At 44.5% G+C, this 14,337-nt stretch overlaps 2 protein-coding genes across 2 annotated transcripts in view; both read left to right on the plus strand.

Moving 5' to 3' along the window:
- Positions 1–1,356: 1,356 nt before the first annotated feature.
- LOC118087811 (interferon-inducible GTPase 5-like) lies at positions 1,357–5,221 on the plus strand. The gene is made up of 2 exons (XM_035120822.2): positions 1,357–1,435; positions 3,720–5,221. Exon 2 carries the CDS (start codon positions 3,748–3,750, stop codon positions 4,978–4,980), a length of 1,233 nt encoding a protein of 410 aa, XP_034976713.2. The 5' UTR covers positions 1,357–1,435; positions 3,720–3,747; the 3' UTR covers positions 4,981–5,221.
- Positions 5,222–11,904: 6,683 nt separating this feature from the next.
- Positions 11,905–14,337, plus strand: part of LOC118086965 (interferon-inducible GTPase 5) — a 159,488-nt gene continuing 157,055 nt past the window's right edge. The window contains exon 1 of the mRNA XM_060275660.1: positions 11,905–12,263. The gene's annotated coding sequence lies outside the window, so the exon portion shown is untranslated. The remainder of the gene's footprint in view (positions 12,264–14,337) is intronic.

A 14,337-nucleotide genomic window follows, 5' to 3' on the forward strand; every position in this document is an offset into this window, starting at 1 on the left:
CTGATGGGAGGGCATTCCACAGGGTGGGCGCCACTACCGAGAAGGCCCTCTGCCTGGTTCCCTGTAGCTTTGCTTCTCGCAGTGAGGGAACCACCAGAAGGCCCTCGGCGCTGGACCTCAGTGTGTGGGCAGAACGATGGGGGTGGAGACGCTCCTACAGGTATACTGGGCCGAGGCCATTTAGAACTTTAAAGGCCAGCACCAACACTTTGAATTGTGCTCAGAAATGTACTCGGAGGCAATGTAAGTCTTTCAAGACCGGTGTTATGTGGCCTCGGCGGCCGCTCCCAATCACTAGTCTAGCTGCAGCATTCTGGATTAGTTGTAGTTTCCAGGTCACCTTCAAAGGTAGCCCCACGTAGAGCTGTGTACCAGATGGAGCTGATAGACAGCTGCCCTGGATACAGAACTGACCTGTGCCTCCATGGACAGCTGTGAGTCCAAAATGACTCCCAGGCTGCGCACCTGGTCCTTCAGGGGCACAGTTACCCCATTCAGAACCAGGGAGTCCTCCACACCACCCCGCCCCCTGTCCCCCCAAAACAGTACTTCTGTCTTGTCAGGATTCAACCTCAATCCATTAGCCACCATCCACCCTCCAACTGCCTTCAGGCACTCACACAGGACATTCACTGGTTCCGATTTAAAAGAGAGGTAGAGGTGGGTATCATCCGCATATTGATGGACACCCAGCCCAAACCCCCTGATGATCTCTCCCAGCGGCTTCATGTAGATGTTAAAAAGCATGGGGGGGGAGGACAGACCCCTGAGGCACCCCACAAGTGAGGGCCCAGGGGTCTGAACATTCATCCCCCACCCTCACTTTCTGGACACAGCTCAGGAGGAAGGAGCAGAACCACTGTATAACAGTGTTTTATCCAACTTTATTCATGCTCAGAGAACACCAATGAATGCACCTGATTAACTAGAAGGGTTTTTTAAAAAATATCTAGGTCTGTAGGAAAAAAAATGTCTACGGTCATTTGCAAATATTCTACACTGCAGTAGTAGGAAGGCTGGGCTCTGAGTAGTCCTATTTCACCAATGCCACGTGGCTTAAGTGCAGACAATTCAGGTGCTGCTGAGACTGACACAGAGGCAGCAACAGCAGAGGTAAAGGATTACCCACGTGGGATGCTTCCACAGGTGATATTTTGGGACTTGCCAGAAAAGGCAGCATCCCCGCTGGCAAACGGGCTGCTTGGAGCTCCTTATGGCCAGGAATGCGGCTTTAGCTATTTATTGCGATCTTATTTCATCCTCGCTCGTTACCTTCACTTTCGTTTTTGCTTTTAGTAGTATGACTATCAGGAGGGAGAGGGTATAAAAGGGAGACAGGGGGGGGGGAGCAGGGAGGAGAAAAGCGCGAAAACCTCGAAGCAAAACCTCTGAGGAGAGGACTCAGCTTGACTGCAAAAAATCGGTCCAGCAGCAGGTAGGGAGTTGAACTTTTCCCATGATTTCCTGTTTGTTTGTTTGTTTGTTTGAGCTTGTTTGCTTTAAAGGAGACTCTGAGCTCCTTGCTTGGGGGGTAGCAGAAACAATGTTTTGTTGTTGTTGTTGTTGTTTGTTGTCTACCTTTTACCTTTTTATTGTTATTTTTTACCTTTTTGTTGTTATTATATTAACCATTACATTATACCTATTGTGATATCATATATCATATCATATTATAAACAATAATATTATTATTAACAATGATGTCGGAGAAGGCTGCCCTTCTTCCCCGCAGCAAAGGGAATAAATAGCATGCCACCCTCAGGGAGCAGGCAGAGCAGGTGCTACTATAAGAGTCCCCCCCCACAAGCTTAATAAAAGACGTTTATTAGCATTGCAATGCAGTTTATGATCCCACCCCCTTTGTCAGAGCGGGGAACGGGGTGCAGAACAGAAGAATACAGCAACTTCTATTCTCCAAACAATGCCCTGAGTCTGAAGAGGCAGAGACCATCTGGGCTGCCTCTTAGTGCAGAAGCAAAGCATAAGAGTTCTAAGTAACTGCCCTGAAGCCAATGGGGCCGGTCTCCCTTTAGTGTATTAATTCAATATATCCCTCTGCAGACCTCCCCCCCCCCCAAGTTGATGGATTTATTACTCCTGCAAGAAAGCAGCAGGAACACCGCTGCATCCCAGCACTTGCTGGCATGTAAAAATGATATCTGTGCGCTACCTCTGATTAGAAAAACTGCATGGCAAGGGTTCGAGCTAGGGCAGGGCAGAAGATGCTAGAGGTTCTCTTGGTTCAGGGTAGGTGCTGCCTGAGGAACCTGGATAGCTCAGTGGGTTAGACCATGCTGCTGATAATGCCAAGGTTGCAGATCAGCTGCATATTCCTGCATTGCAGGGGGTTGGACTGGATGACCCTCAGGGACCCTTCCAACGCTAGAGTTCTATAATTCTAAGACTTTTCCAAGTCGCCCTGTCCAGGCTTTCCATATCCTTCCATGAATGTGGTAAAGGTAAAGGGACCCCTGACCATTTGGTCCAGTCGCAAACGACTCTGGGGTTGTGGCCGAGGGAGACGGCGTACAGCTTCCGGGTCATGTGGCCAGCATGACTAAGCCGCTTCTGGCGAACCAGAGCAGCGCACAGAAACGGCGTTTACCTTACCGCCAGAGCGGTACCTACCGGTATTTATCTACTTGCACTTTGATGTGCTTTTAAACTGCTAGGTTGGCAGGAGCAGGGACCAAACAACGGGAGCTCACCTCATCTCAGGGATTTGAACTGCCAGCCTTCTGATTGGCAAGCCCTAGGCTCTGTGGTTTAGACCACAGTGCCACCCACATCCCAAATGTTGAAGTTGGGGAAGGGAAGTTTCATCTTTAGTCCTTTACTTTAGTCCTGTTGCACTTTAGTCCCAGCACTTTAGTCCTGTTGCAAAATCGCCTCCCCATATCAGTTCAAACAAAAAAATAAATAAAAAGCTACTGATAACACCCCCCAGTTAATGAATCATGGAGTTATGTCATACAGAATGTCTTTAATTCAAAAAAGGGTTTTATGCTCTCTCTTTTCCTTTAGCTGTATTTCATTTATTTATTTACTCATTATATTTATATAGCTTTCGGGAGAAGATAATGTTGCTGATAATGGGTTGTCTTCAACTAACATTTACTCAGAGTAGACCTATTAAAAAGTAATAGACCTTAGGCATGGTTATAAATTTCATTGAGTCATTGCTGAGCAAAAGTTAGTTGACAAGAACTGAATGTGGATATTTTCCCCAGTACTGAATATGTGGATATTTTCCCCAGAACTGAATGTGGATATTTTATTGGTGACATTTGTGAAAGTGGCAGGGCAAGACTTGGCCAGAATATACTAGGGATATGCACAGTGCATTGGCATATTTATTTATGAAGTGTTTTATCCAAAGTTTTAGCCAAAAATTGGAATCTTTAGTGGGGTGTAAATGCTTCCTTTAGACACATCTCTAGAAGCATGAACAATTTGAGTTCAAAAAAGATCCACATCTCACATAAACATGTGTTAAGGGTGTGAATGCATGCACATATAGATTTTTGAGAGATTGACAACAGGCACAATTCTTCACTTTATTGAAATACCGTACTACCAACTGCTGCTCAAACAACCCAATGGTAGAGACATGCCCTATGTAAATTGATTTTTCCACATAAACCATGGATTGTAAAGATGTCCATAAAAGTGTGTGGAAAGCTATAATCTAACTATTAGAGTTTTCTTCTCTTTCTCAGATAAACTGAACCACGAGGAATCACTGTCATGGATCCTGCCATAACAATAGAAAGCTTAAAAAAAGACCTTGCTGAAGTGAAGGCTGCTTTGGAGCAAAAGAAATTAGAAGATGTTTCGGCTGAAGCTCAACAGCAGTCAAATTTATTAAAGAACATCAGGTTGGCAATTGCCATCACAGGAAGTTCAGGTGCTGGGAAATCATCTTTCGTCAATGCCCTGCGAGGAATGAAAGATCGTGCAGAGGGGGCAGCTAAAACGGGGGTGAAAGAAACAACAATGGTGCCACAAGAATATTCATACCCCACATTCCCCAACTTCAAAATTTGGGATCTACCAGGAATTGGAACAGTTAAATTTAGTGCAAAGGAATACCTAACAAAGGTCAATTTCAGCAATTATGATTTTTTCATCATTGTCTCCTCGGGACGCTTCACTGAGGATGACACCAACTTGGCTCTTGAGATCCAGAAAAATAAGAAGAAATTCTACTATGTGCGTAGCAAAGTGGATGTCGATATAGATAATGACAGGCGGTCAAAAGGCATCGATTTGGAGGACACCCATGAGGTGATGCAGTCTGAGAAGGAAACTCTTGACACTGTACGGAAAGATAGCTATGATAATTTGAAGGCGTTAGGTGTGTCTTCTCCAAGGGTCTTTCTAATATCGAGGTGGGATTTGAGCAAGTATGATTTCCCCCTGCTTCAAGAGACCTTTGAAAAGGAACAGGATGAACTCAAGAGAGATGTTTTAATCATGTGTCTTCCGATTTTAACAAAAGATAGCATTAAAAAGAAGAAGGCTGCTATGGAGAGCCTGATATGGAAAAAAGCCATTGCAAGTTGTGCTGTTGGGTTGATTCCGCTCCCACTCCTCTCGTTTGGTTTTGACATTTCCATTGTGGTTTCGACAATGAGGGATATCGGCAAAGTTTTTGGCTTGGATGATTATTCCCTCAATATACTAGCAAACCGAGTGGGGAAACCTGTTGAGGAGTTGAAATCTGTTATTGAACATACCCCAAGCACCGATAAGATCACGGCAGAATTCGTCATGGATATCTTGAAGAGTTCAGCAATGTGGGGAACAATCACAGTGGTAGAGATGGTTCTGGATTTCATACCTCTGTTGGGGTCTCTCTATGGTGGGGGCAGTTCTTTTGCTACCACATTCTACTTGCTGAAGAATTTCCTGGAAAACGCTGTGAAAGATGCAGAGAAAGTTCAGGCAAAGGCTGCTGAGCCCAAGAGACACAAGTAAACAGCCAATACATCTACCTGGGAAGAGAGATCCAGGTGAAGCATGCATTATCTCATCTTTCTACCACATCATCAACCAATAGCTTTCTTCACAAGTGTGACCTCTGGTCTTGGAACATGGCATCCTAGCATGCTCCCTCTCTTCCTCTTCAGCTCAGCACAGACTGGAAAGAGAAGGTGCTGAATTGCAACTCATTACCAAGCTTAAAACCATGGAGAGACCTGGTCTGAATAAGGACACTGGATTCATTATACAGTGGTACCTCGGTTTATGAACACAATTGGTTCCGGAAGTCTGTTCATAAACTGAAGCGTTCATAAACTGAAGCGAACTTTCCCATTGAAAGTAATGGAAAGTGGATTAATCTGTTCCAGATGGTCCGCGGAGTAACCGTTCATAAACTGAAGCGAACTTTTCCATTGAAAGTAATGGAAAGTGGATTAATCCGTTCCAGACGGGTCCGCAAAGTACTTAAACTGAAGCATTCATAAACTGAAACATGGGTGTAATTGGTTCCGGAAGTCTGTTCATAAACTGAAGCGTTCATAAACTGAAGCAAACTTTCCCATTAAAAGTAATGGAAAGTGAATTAATCCGTTCCAGATGGGTCCGCGGCGTTCATAAACCGAAAATTCATAAACCGAGGTGTTCATAAACCGAGGTTCCACTGTACATGATCAAGCTTTCTTTAGCACCTCAGCCATTGCTTTTTCCTGCAAGACCAATTGCAGTTGTTAACAGTCGTTAACAGTCATCAACAGGTTTACCACTCCTATCAGCCAATCACCCATTCCCACCACCCTTCTGAGTAATACTCCTCCCCACCCTCTGACTATACATAAGGGTCTGGTGACGTCTGTTTCAGTGTATCTGAAGAAGTGTGCATGCACACGAAAGCTCATACCTATGACAAACTTAGTTGGTCTCTAAGGTGCTACTGGAAGGATTTCTTAATTTTGTTTTGACTGCATCAGACCAACACGACTACCTACCTGTAACCTCCCTACTGCAGTTATTTCCCCAACTGTTCTATTTTTTTGTTTTAAACAATCATTTAATCCAGGCATGGGAAAGCTATAGGAAACAGCCCAAATTTAAGGGTCCTAACTTGAACCACAAGCCTGTTTTTTCTTAGCCTCCTTGTTGTGATGATTTATCTTTGCTTCACTTCACATCCTGGGTGGGTGGGTAGGGGAAGCCTGAGCCTTTGGGGAGGGTTTATTCTCTGGAAATAAGCATACACATACCCACAAATCACCTTGAATCTTAGGATGCTATGAAACAGAGAAAGACTGCTTTGTCTTCAACATAGTTGGAGTAGAGGGAGTTTAGTGTGTCCTCCTGCCACGAACAACTCCAGATAGGTGCTTTGTATTCTTTCTTTGTTTTTGTTTTGTTTTGTTTTTGAGGGATATGTGCTTTTCCTTTTTCCTTTTTCATTTCTTGGTTTTTGAGATTGTTATAGTCCATACATGATTTTACCAGCTGTTGAGATAGAAATCCAAGTTTTTCCAGCTGTCAGAGGTGGCTACTCTGACAACTACTAGGAATTACACTAAGAGATGGCTATGCATGCAGTTGGGGCCAGCAACACCAGCTCTTAATTGTGGAATGAGTTTATCCCTCCTCAGAATGCAACTTTTCTGTAAAGTCTTACAGCAATGCCCTTGGAGGTTGAAATGTTCCCCCACTGGCTGCCAATACAAATAAACATACAAAGTAACATAGTTTTTATTGACAAATAGCAAAACACATTCAAACTCATTAGGTATGACTGATTATCATTAATCCAATATATTTCTTAGTTACTCTGTACTCTCTGCTTATATCTGTGTTTTGATTTCCAGACAACTCTAACCAAATAAAGCTCTGTGTTCCCCATTCATTATAATGAGGAATCAAAGAATCCCCCTTTGGCCAAAGTGGGTGAAATTTGCAGGCATAGGAGACCCTCCAAATTGGATTAAGCCTACCTAAATCCAGGGGCTCTTTGTGGAGGAAGTTAAGTGGGTTTACTTTCCTCCATACTTTTTTTGATATTTTCATGGGTGGGAGGTTATTTCTTATCTTAAAATAATTAAGAGGTGTCTGTGTTTTGTGAATTTTTGCTTATACATTTTTTAAAAGAACATTTCAGCTTCATCCTGGCCTTTCCTTACAGGCCACTGATAAACCTAAAAGTGATTGGCATGTTTTATCCTCAGATATTTAGTACTCTGTTGGCAATGTTATGAACACTTGTCTTGCCAAATGCTAGGTGGTTCTTTTTAACTGAGATTCAGAGGCAATACAAAACACGAGTGAAAAGATTAAAGATTTTATTCTAAACAGCAAGCAATGTATACATTACCAAGCAAGCACTTCAATCTGCCACTTGGAATTCCTCAAGAAGTGGTGAAGCGTCTCCCCCATGTAGCCTTAGGTTTGCATGGCCCTGTGATCGATCAGTCCGTCCACAAGCTTCTCAGACTTTGCCCAACACCATCTGATTTACAACACTGCCTTGGCTTTCTGAGGAGAATTACGGCAACTGAAAAAGAGACTTGGGACAAGTATGGCATCAGGAGTTCTAGAGCCAAGAGTTGCTAGCCAAATTTCAGTTTATTTAAGAACATCTTTCTTTCTTTCTTTCTTTCTTTCTTTCTTTCTTTCTTTCTTTCTTTCTTTCTAGATTTATTTCTAGATTTCTTTCCATGCTTATTGCATATAAAAAAACCAATACCAAAAAGGGGTACAACTTAAGAGGGGAGGGAAAAGAAAAGAAAATAAAATTTACACAATCTGTTGACAAGATAAAAATTATGACATAAATATGTGATTCCTTAATTCTTTTAACATAAATTTACTGCCATATCAAAATGCTGTTTTTATGTTAATATTTCCACAATTTATAAAAAATTATATTCATATAAGCAATTAATAAGAACAGCTGGGCTCACTCAAAAGCTGCTACAGATTTTAACATGGTATAATTTTGTTTAAGATATGTTCTGAAGGTCCCCATTTTGATACAAATTCAATTCTCGGTTTATTGTTTATTTTTTCAGATAGGCTATCTAATTCAGCATATTCAGTCAAATTTTGTATCCACTCTTGTGTAGAAGGAAATATGTTACTCTTCCACCTTGTAGCTATAAGAACTCTCACTGCCACTGTTGCATACAAAAAAAAAGAAAAATCTTTAATTTTTAAAGGAATATCTGAATCAGTAATGCCCAGCAGATATGCCTCTGGTTTCTTAATAAATGAGATTCTAAACATTTTTTCTAGTTAAAAGTGGATTTCCTCCCAAAATTTCTTTATTTAGCTACATTGCCACCATATATGGTACAATGAGCCTGTTTGGTCTCCATATCTCCAAGAATTACTTTTGGCTCCTTTGTACATTTTGGCTAATTTCCATGGAGTTAAATACCACCGGTGTTGCATTTTTAACAAGTTTTCTTTATGGCATAAAGGTAAAGGGACCCCTGACCATTAGGTCCAGTCGTGACCGACTCTGGGGTTGCGGCGCTCATCTCGTGTTATTGGTCGAGGGAGTCGGCGTACAGCTTCCAGGTCATGTGGCTAGCATGACTCAGCCGCTTCTGGCAAACCAGAGCAGCACACGGGAACGCCGTTTACCTTCCCGCTTGGAGCGGTACCTATTTATCTACTTGCACTTTGACATGCTTTCGAACTGCTAGGTTGGCAGGAGCTGGGACCGAGCAATGGGAGCTCACCCAGTCGCAGGGATTCGAACCGCCACCCTTCTGATCAGCAGGCCCAGGCTCTGTGGTTTAACTCACAGTGCCACCTGCATAGCACATAGTAAATTTCCAATTATTCTTCCACAGGTTTTCCCATTGAGACATTGTTATAGCATACCCAAAGTCTTGAGACCACTTTAGCATGGCTGATGCAACTTCCTCCTCCTCGACTTCCCAAATTTGCTAGCCAAATTTCAATTTATTTAAGAACATGTTTCACTTGGGCTGTGCATCGGATCCAGCTCAATCCAATTAATCTACATAGGATTATCAACATAGGATTGGGTCAGATTATGCTGAGGCAACCCCAGATCACACCAGATCAGGCCGGCCAACCCATCTCACTCACTATTCCATCTTTAAAAACAATTTATATATTTGTAATCACAACAACATATGAACCTACCTGGACCCTGACATCATCTTCAGAGGCCCTCCATCATGTTCCTCCTCCTTGAGAGGTTTGGTGTGTAGCAACACGAGAATGGGCCTTCTCTGCAGTGGCTCCCCTTCTGTGGAATGTTCTCCCCAGGGAGGTTCACCTGGCACCTTCATTATACACCTTTAGGCGCCAGGCAAAAGCGTTCCTTTTCAACCAGGCCTTTGGCTGATCTGATTTACATACTATGCCCTTTTAAAATGTAGGGTTTTTGGGGGGGGGAGGGCTATTGTTCTGTTGTTTTCAGTTTATTAGGTATCTTGTAGTTTTATATCCTGATTTTATTCTGTGAACCACCCTGAGACCCCTGGGTATAGGATGGTATATAAATTCAATTAATAATTACAACAACAACAACAACAACAACAACAACAACAACAACAACAACAACAACAACAACGTCAAACACCATCCAAAATGACTCAGGGCAGCAGCAGGAACAACAACAATTTTATTATTTGTACCCTGACCATCTGACTGGGTTGCGCCAGCCAGCCTGGGCACCTTCCAACATATATGAAACAGCTCCTAGGAGTTGGCTGCCATGCAAGGGAGTCTCTCAAATGTGAATCTCCTGGAGCGGTGAAAGAAGGCAGCTCAAGCATACAGCTGGACAAGAGGGAAGGAAACAGGGTGTCTACCTGAGTAATGAGATCATGGAAATAAGCTCTGGAGATTTGGGGTTGCCATGCTGAGGGCAGAGTTTGATGCTCAATTACATTCATAAAAGCAAGCAATGCAAAACACTGGGAGAGAGCTAATGTCTCTGCAGTGGCCTCTTGCTGAATAGGAGGAGCTGCTCATATCCCCCCCACCCAAGGGAGAAAATTCAGGGGGGGGCACCCTAGGGGGTCTCATGGGGTTTACACTTGCCCAGCATGCTTCAGAGTAGGCCCCTCCCCCTGTGACAGCCTTTGATAACCACCTTAACCACCTTGTGTTCCCCCTCCAAAAATCATATTTGAGGGGCACCCCTTCCCAAAAAAGTTGATGGGCATTGCCCTTGCCCTTGTGAGAAAGTGGCAGGAACACAGCTGCTGCCTGGCACTTCCTCGTATGCTCCCCAGCTCCTCTCCCTCTTTCACCCATTGCAGCTCAGCTCTGCTTCCGGGCTTGGGGACAGAGAGGGAGCCAAGCAACAGAGGGAACAAGACTGGGTGCTAGGGGGCCAACTTAAAATATGGGGAGAGGCTGATACACCCTGCCTCACCTTATAGATCACACCATTTGACTGGCAATGCCCATCACCTTGTGGAGAGCAGCCCCCCCCCAATATTTTATTGGGGGGGGCAAAGAGACCTTGGCCCCCAGGAGCTGGCTCCTATATCTGTCGTTCTCATTCTCCCCAGCTCCTCTCCCTCTCTCACTCATCTCAGCTACTTTAATAAAACAGCTGCTTTGAGAATGGACATAAATCTGACATAAATAAATGGACATAAATCTGACATCAGGAACCACAAGACAGAGAAACCAGTAGGAGAACACTTCAATCTCCCAGGACATCCTATACAAGATCTCAAAGCAGCTGTTTTATTACAGAAAAATTTCAGAAACAGACTGGAAAGCATAGCTGCCAAGTTATCCCTTTTTTTCAGGGATTTTCCATTATGCTGAATAGGCTTCCTCGCGAGAAAAGGGAAAACTTGGCAGCTATGCTGGAAAGAGAAGTTGCTGAATTGGAACTCATTACCAAGCTTAAAACCATGGAGCCACCTGGGATGAACAAAGACATAGGAGTCTTATCTCATTATGCATGATCAAGCTTTCTTTAGCACCTCAGCCCTTGCTTTCCCCCCCGCAGGACCTATTGCAGTCATCAGCAGTCGTTAACAGCCATCAACAGGTTTACCACTCCTATCAGCCCATCACCCATTCCCACCACCCCCACCACCCTCTGAATATACATAAGGGTCTGGTGACGTCTGTTTCAGTGTATCTGAAGAAGTGTGCATGCACACGAAAGCTCATACCAAAATAAAAACTTAGTTGGTCTTTAAGGTGCTACTGAAGGATTTTTTTTATTATTTTCAGTTTCTCTCAATTTCTCATTTTTCCAATATTTAATTTCAGCTCTTCACATCTCCCTATCTGTTGGTTATTTCCTTTTTTAAAAAGTTCCCATGAAAATTCATCAGGACTATTATTATTATTATTATTATTATTATTATTATTATTATTATTATTGCTGCTACTACTACTACTATTATAACTGTGTTATTATTATTTCCCTCAAAAGGCAGTGTATAAATTAATGCAATGGAGACAGCTAAAATGAGATCATGAGCTGCAAGCGCCCACGCTATGAAGAAATCATGATGGAACATTGTGTATTTCGCAGGATTTACGTCCTGATTAATTGCAATAAAACCTCAAAGCAGTTGAGACGGGCGATAGAACCCTTCCTGCTTCTTTGCGGGCTCTAAAACATTTCGCGCCTCCCTGAAATTTCTACCGTCCTTTGCAAAGACTCCAATCTACACTGCAGTACATACGTAGTAGGAGACTCTGGACTCTGGGAAGTCACAGAATCATAGAATTGTAGAGCATAGCTGCCAAGTTTTCCCTTTTCTCACGAGGAAGCCTATTCAGCATAAGGGAATTTCCCTTAAAAAAAGGGAGAACTTGGCAGCTATGTTGTAGAGTCGGAAAGGACCTCAAGGGTCATCTATTTCAACCCCTTGAAATCAGTGCCATGTGGGGCTTAAGTGCAGAAAACTCGGGAGCTGCTGAGACTGACACAGAGGCAACTACCGCAGAGGTAAAGGATTAATCATCTCTGATGCTTCAAGTTTCACAAGTGATCCTTTGGGACCTTCCCATGAAAGGGCAGCGTCCCCGCTGTCAATCAGGCTGCTTGGAGCTCCCTCTAGCGGGGAATGAGGCTCCCGCTCTTCATTGCATACTGTATCGCCTTCGCGCGTACTTTCGCTTTCTTGTTTGCTTTTTGTAGTGCGACGACCAGGAGGGAGAGGGAATAAAAGCGAGAGAGAGAAAGAGAGTTGGACGAAGAAAAGGGTCAGAGACCAGCAAGCAAAGCCTCCGAAGAGGGAACTGAGCTTTACTGCATAAAAATCGGACAGGCAGCAGGAAACGAGGTGAGCATTTCTCCTGGGGCTCTGCTGATTTCCGTGGGTTTTTTGGGTTTTTTCTGAGCATGTTTGAGTTAAAGGAGACTCTGAGCTCATTTCTAGACAGGGGGCGGCAGAATCGTTTATTTTCACTCTTATGAATAATGATGTTGAGAAGGCTGCCCTTCTTCCCCGCTGCAAAGGGAGTAAATAACATGAAAGCTCCAAGGAGCAAGCAGAGCTGGTGCTACCATATAAGAGTTGTAAGTACTGTAACTGCTCTGAAATCAACGCGGGTCTCCCTTTCCAGCGGTGACGCGTGTTCATTCGACATCCGCTTCTGCAGCTGCTACGGTACGAGGCTGCCCTCCTGCTCCTCTCGCCTCCTGCCTCTTTACTTTTTGGGGGTTTGACAGAGGGGAGGGGGAAGCTATTTGGAAGTAGGCAGAGCTTAATCTAAGTGATCTGTCGCTCCTGGCAGAACCGTTCAGATTGCGCCCCCTAGCCACGGACGAATGAGCTCTTCTTTCCGTCTCTCCTCCACCCCACCCCCCACAAGCATTCAATTCCTCACATACTTCACCTTGTAATGAATTCTTTCACAGAAAATACAGTATTTAATTTATTATTTCTTAATAAAAGGTTTCAGCAGAGAAAATGACATTTTGATGTGAGTTGACAGGTGTTTTTTTAAAAATGTAATTCAGTTGTAAAACAATACACAGATATGCCTAAATGGAACATACAAACAATATCTTACTGAATTGTTCCACAATGATAACTTTCTGGTCTCAGAGCCAGAGGTGTCGTATACACACTCTCTCTCTCTCTCTCTCTCTCTCTCTCTCTCTCTCGTCACACACACACAAAACCCACAGCCCACCTCCCCAGCCCACCTCCCTTGACCCTCCCCCCACTGGCGATCCCAGATCTCTCCACTGGTGCACACAGCCCTCCCTTCCAGGCTGCTCTTCGCCTGCATACCCAACACACACCTTGAGAGAGAAACCTCTCAGCAGCCCTCCAGGTGATTTCCAGACACGAGTATGAGGAAAAGTTTCTCACCCAAAAAAAACTTCAGAGGGGGGGAGAGAGAATGGAAAAAAATGATAAAGCTTTGCTGAGGGATCAAGATTCGAGGAATTTGTGTCTGGTCCTTCCACAGGTTGGGGAGAAGGAGGGGGGAGGCTGTGTGTGTGTGTGTGTGTGGCTTTCTCGCATGCGCACTTGATGCCCCTTCCAAGCTGGAGAAGCAGGAGCGCTCCCCAAAGAGAAGAGCAAACTTGGGCTGCTCCTTAGGGAGAATACTCTCCCCCCCTTGCGCACAAAGCCCACCTTGCCCCGCTCACTTATGGCCCCACTTCTCAGCTTCCTCCCTGCAGCGCCCTCTACATTACGGGCTGCTGTGGTTTGACCATCCAAGTGCAGCCTTTTAAAGCCGACTTTGGCACGCCTCACCTGCGCCCCTGGTGGGGCCTATCCCACCACCCCTGAGGGAAGACTTCACAAGGGGGGGTGTTTGAAAAAGGGTGTGAGGGGCTCCTGAGCCCCACAGGGGTGCCACAGAAAGAAGGTACTTGGTCATAGGAGCTGAGGACTCAAGCAGACGGGGGGGGGAGGTGTTGGAAGCTGAAGAGGCAACAGGGTTTAGTGAGCAGGAAGAGTCTGTGGCAGAGAACAGTCCAGAATCAGAGACAGAAGTGGAAGAGGGATCAAGAGGAAGTGTAGAGGCAGGTTGCTGAAGAAGCCAGGGAATCTCCCCCTTGTGGTGTAACCAGTTTCCCTACCCCCTGGTCTCCCAGATCACGAAGAGGAATGAAGAGGGCAGAGCAATGAGAGACAAGACGAAAGAACCTCAGGTTGTTGGGGAAGAAGGTGCCTCAGAAAGTGAGGGGAGGTGGGGACCTACAGTCCTCACAACTGCTTCTTTGGGGCAAGAAATACTGGGAAGAGTTGCTGTGTTCACTTCGCCTGTTTGGTTTTCTTTGAATAAAGAGTTAACTTCACTGACAACAGGTGTTTTATTGCTCACGGACTCCAGCTCCTGACATCCCATGACCTTTGGGCACTTTATCCTTGCACTCCCTTCTGAATTATGGGA

The sequence above is a fragment of the Zootoca vivipara genome, chromosome 6, assembly GCF_963506605.1.
Source record: "Zootoca vivipara chromosome 6, rZooViv1.1, whole genome shotgun sequence".
NCBI classification, from domain to species: domain Eukaryota; kingdom Metazoa; phylum Chordata; class Lepidosauria; order Squamata; family Lacertidae; genus Zootoca; species Zootoca vivipara.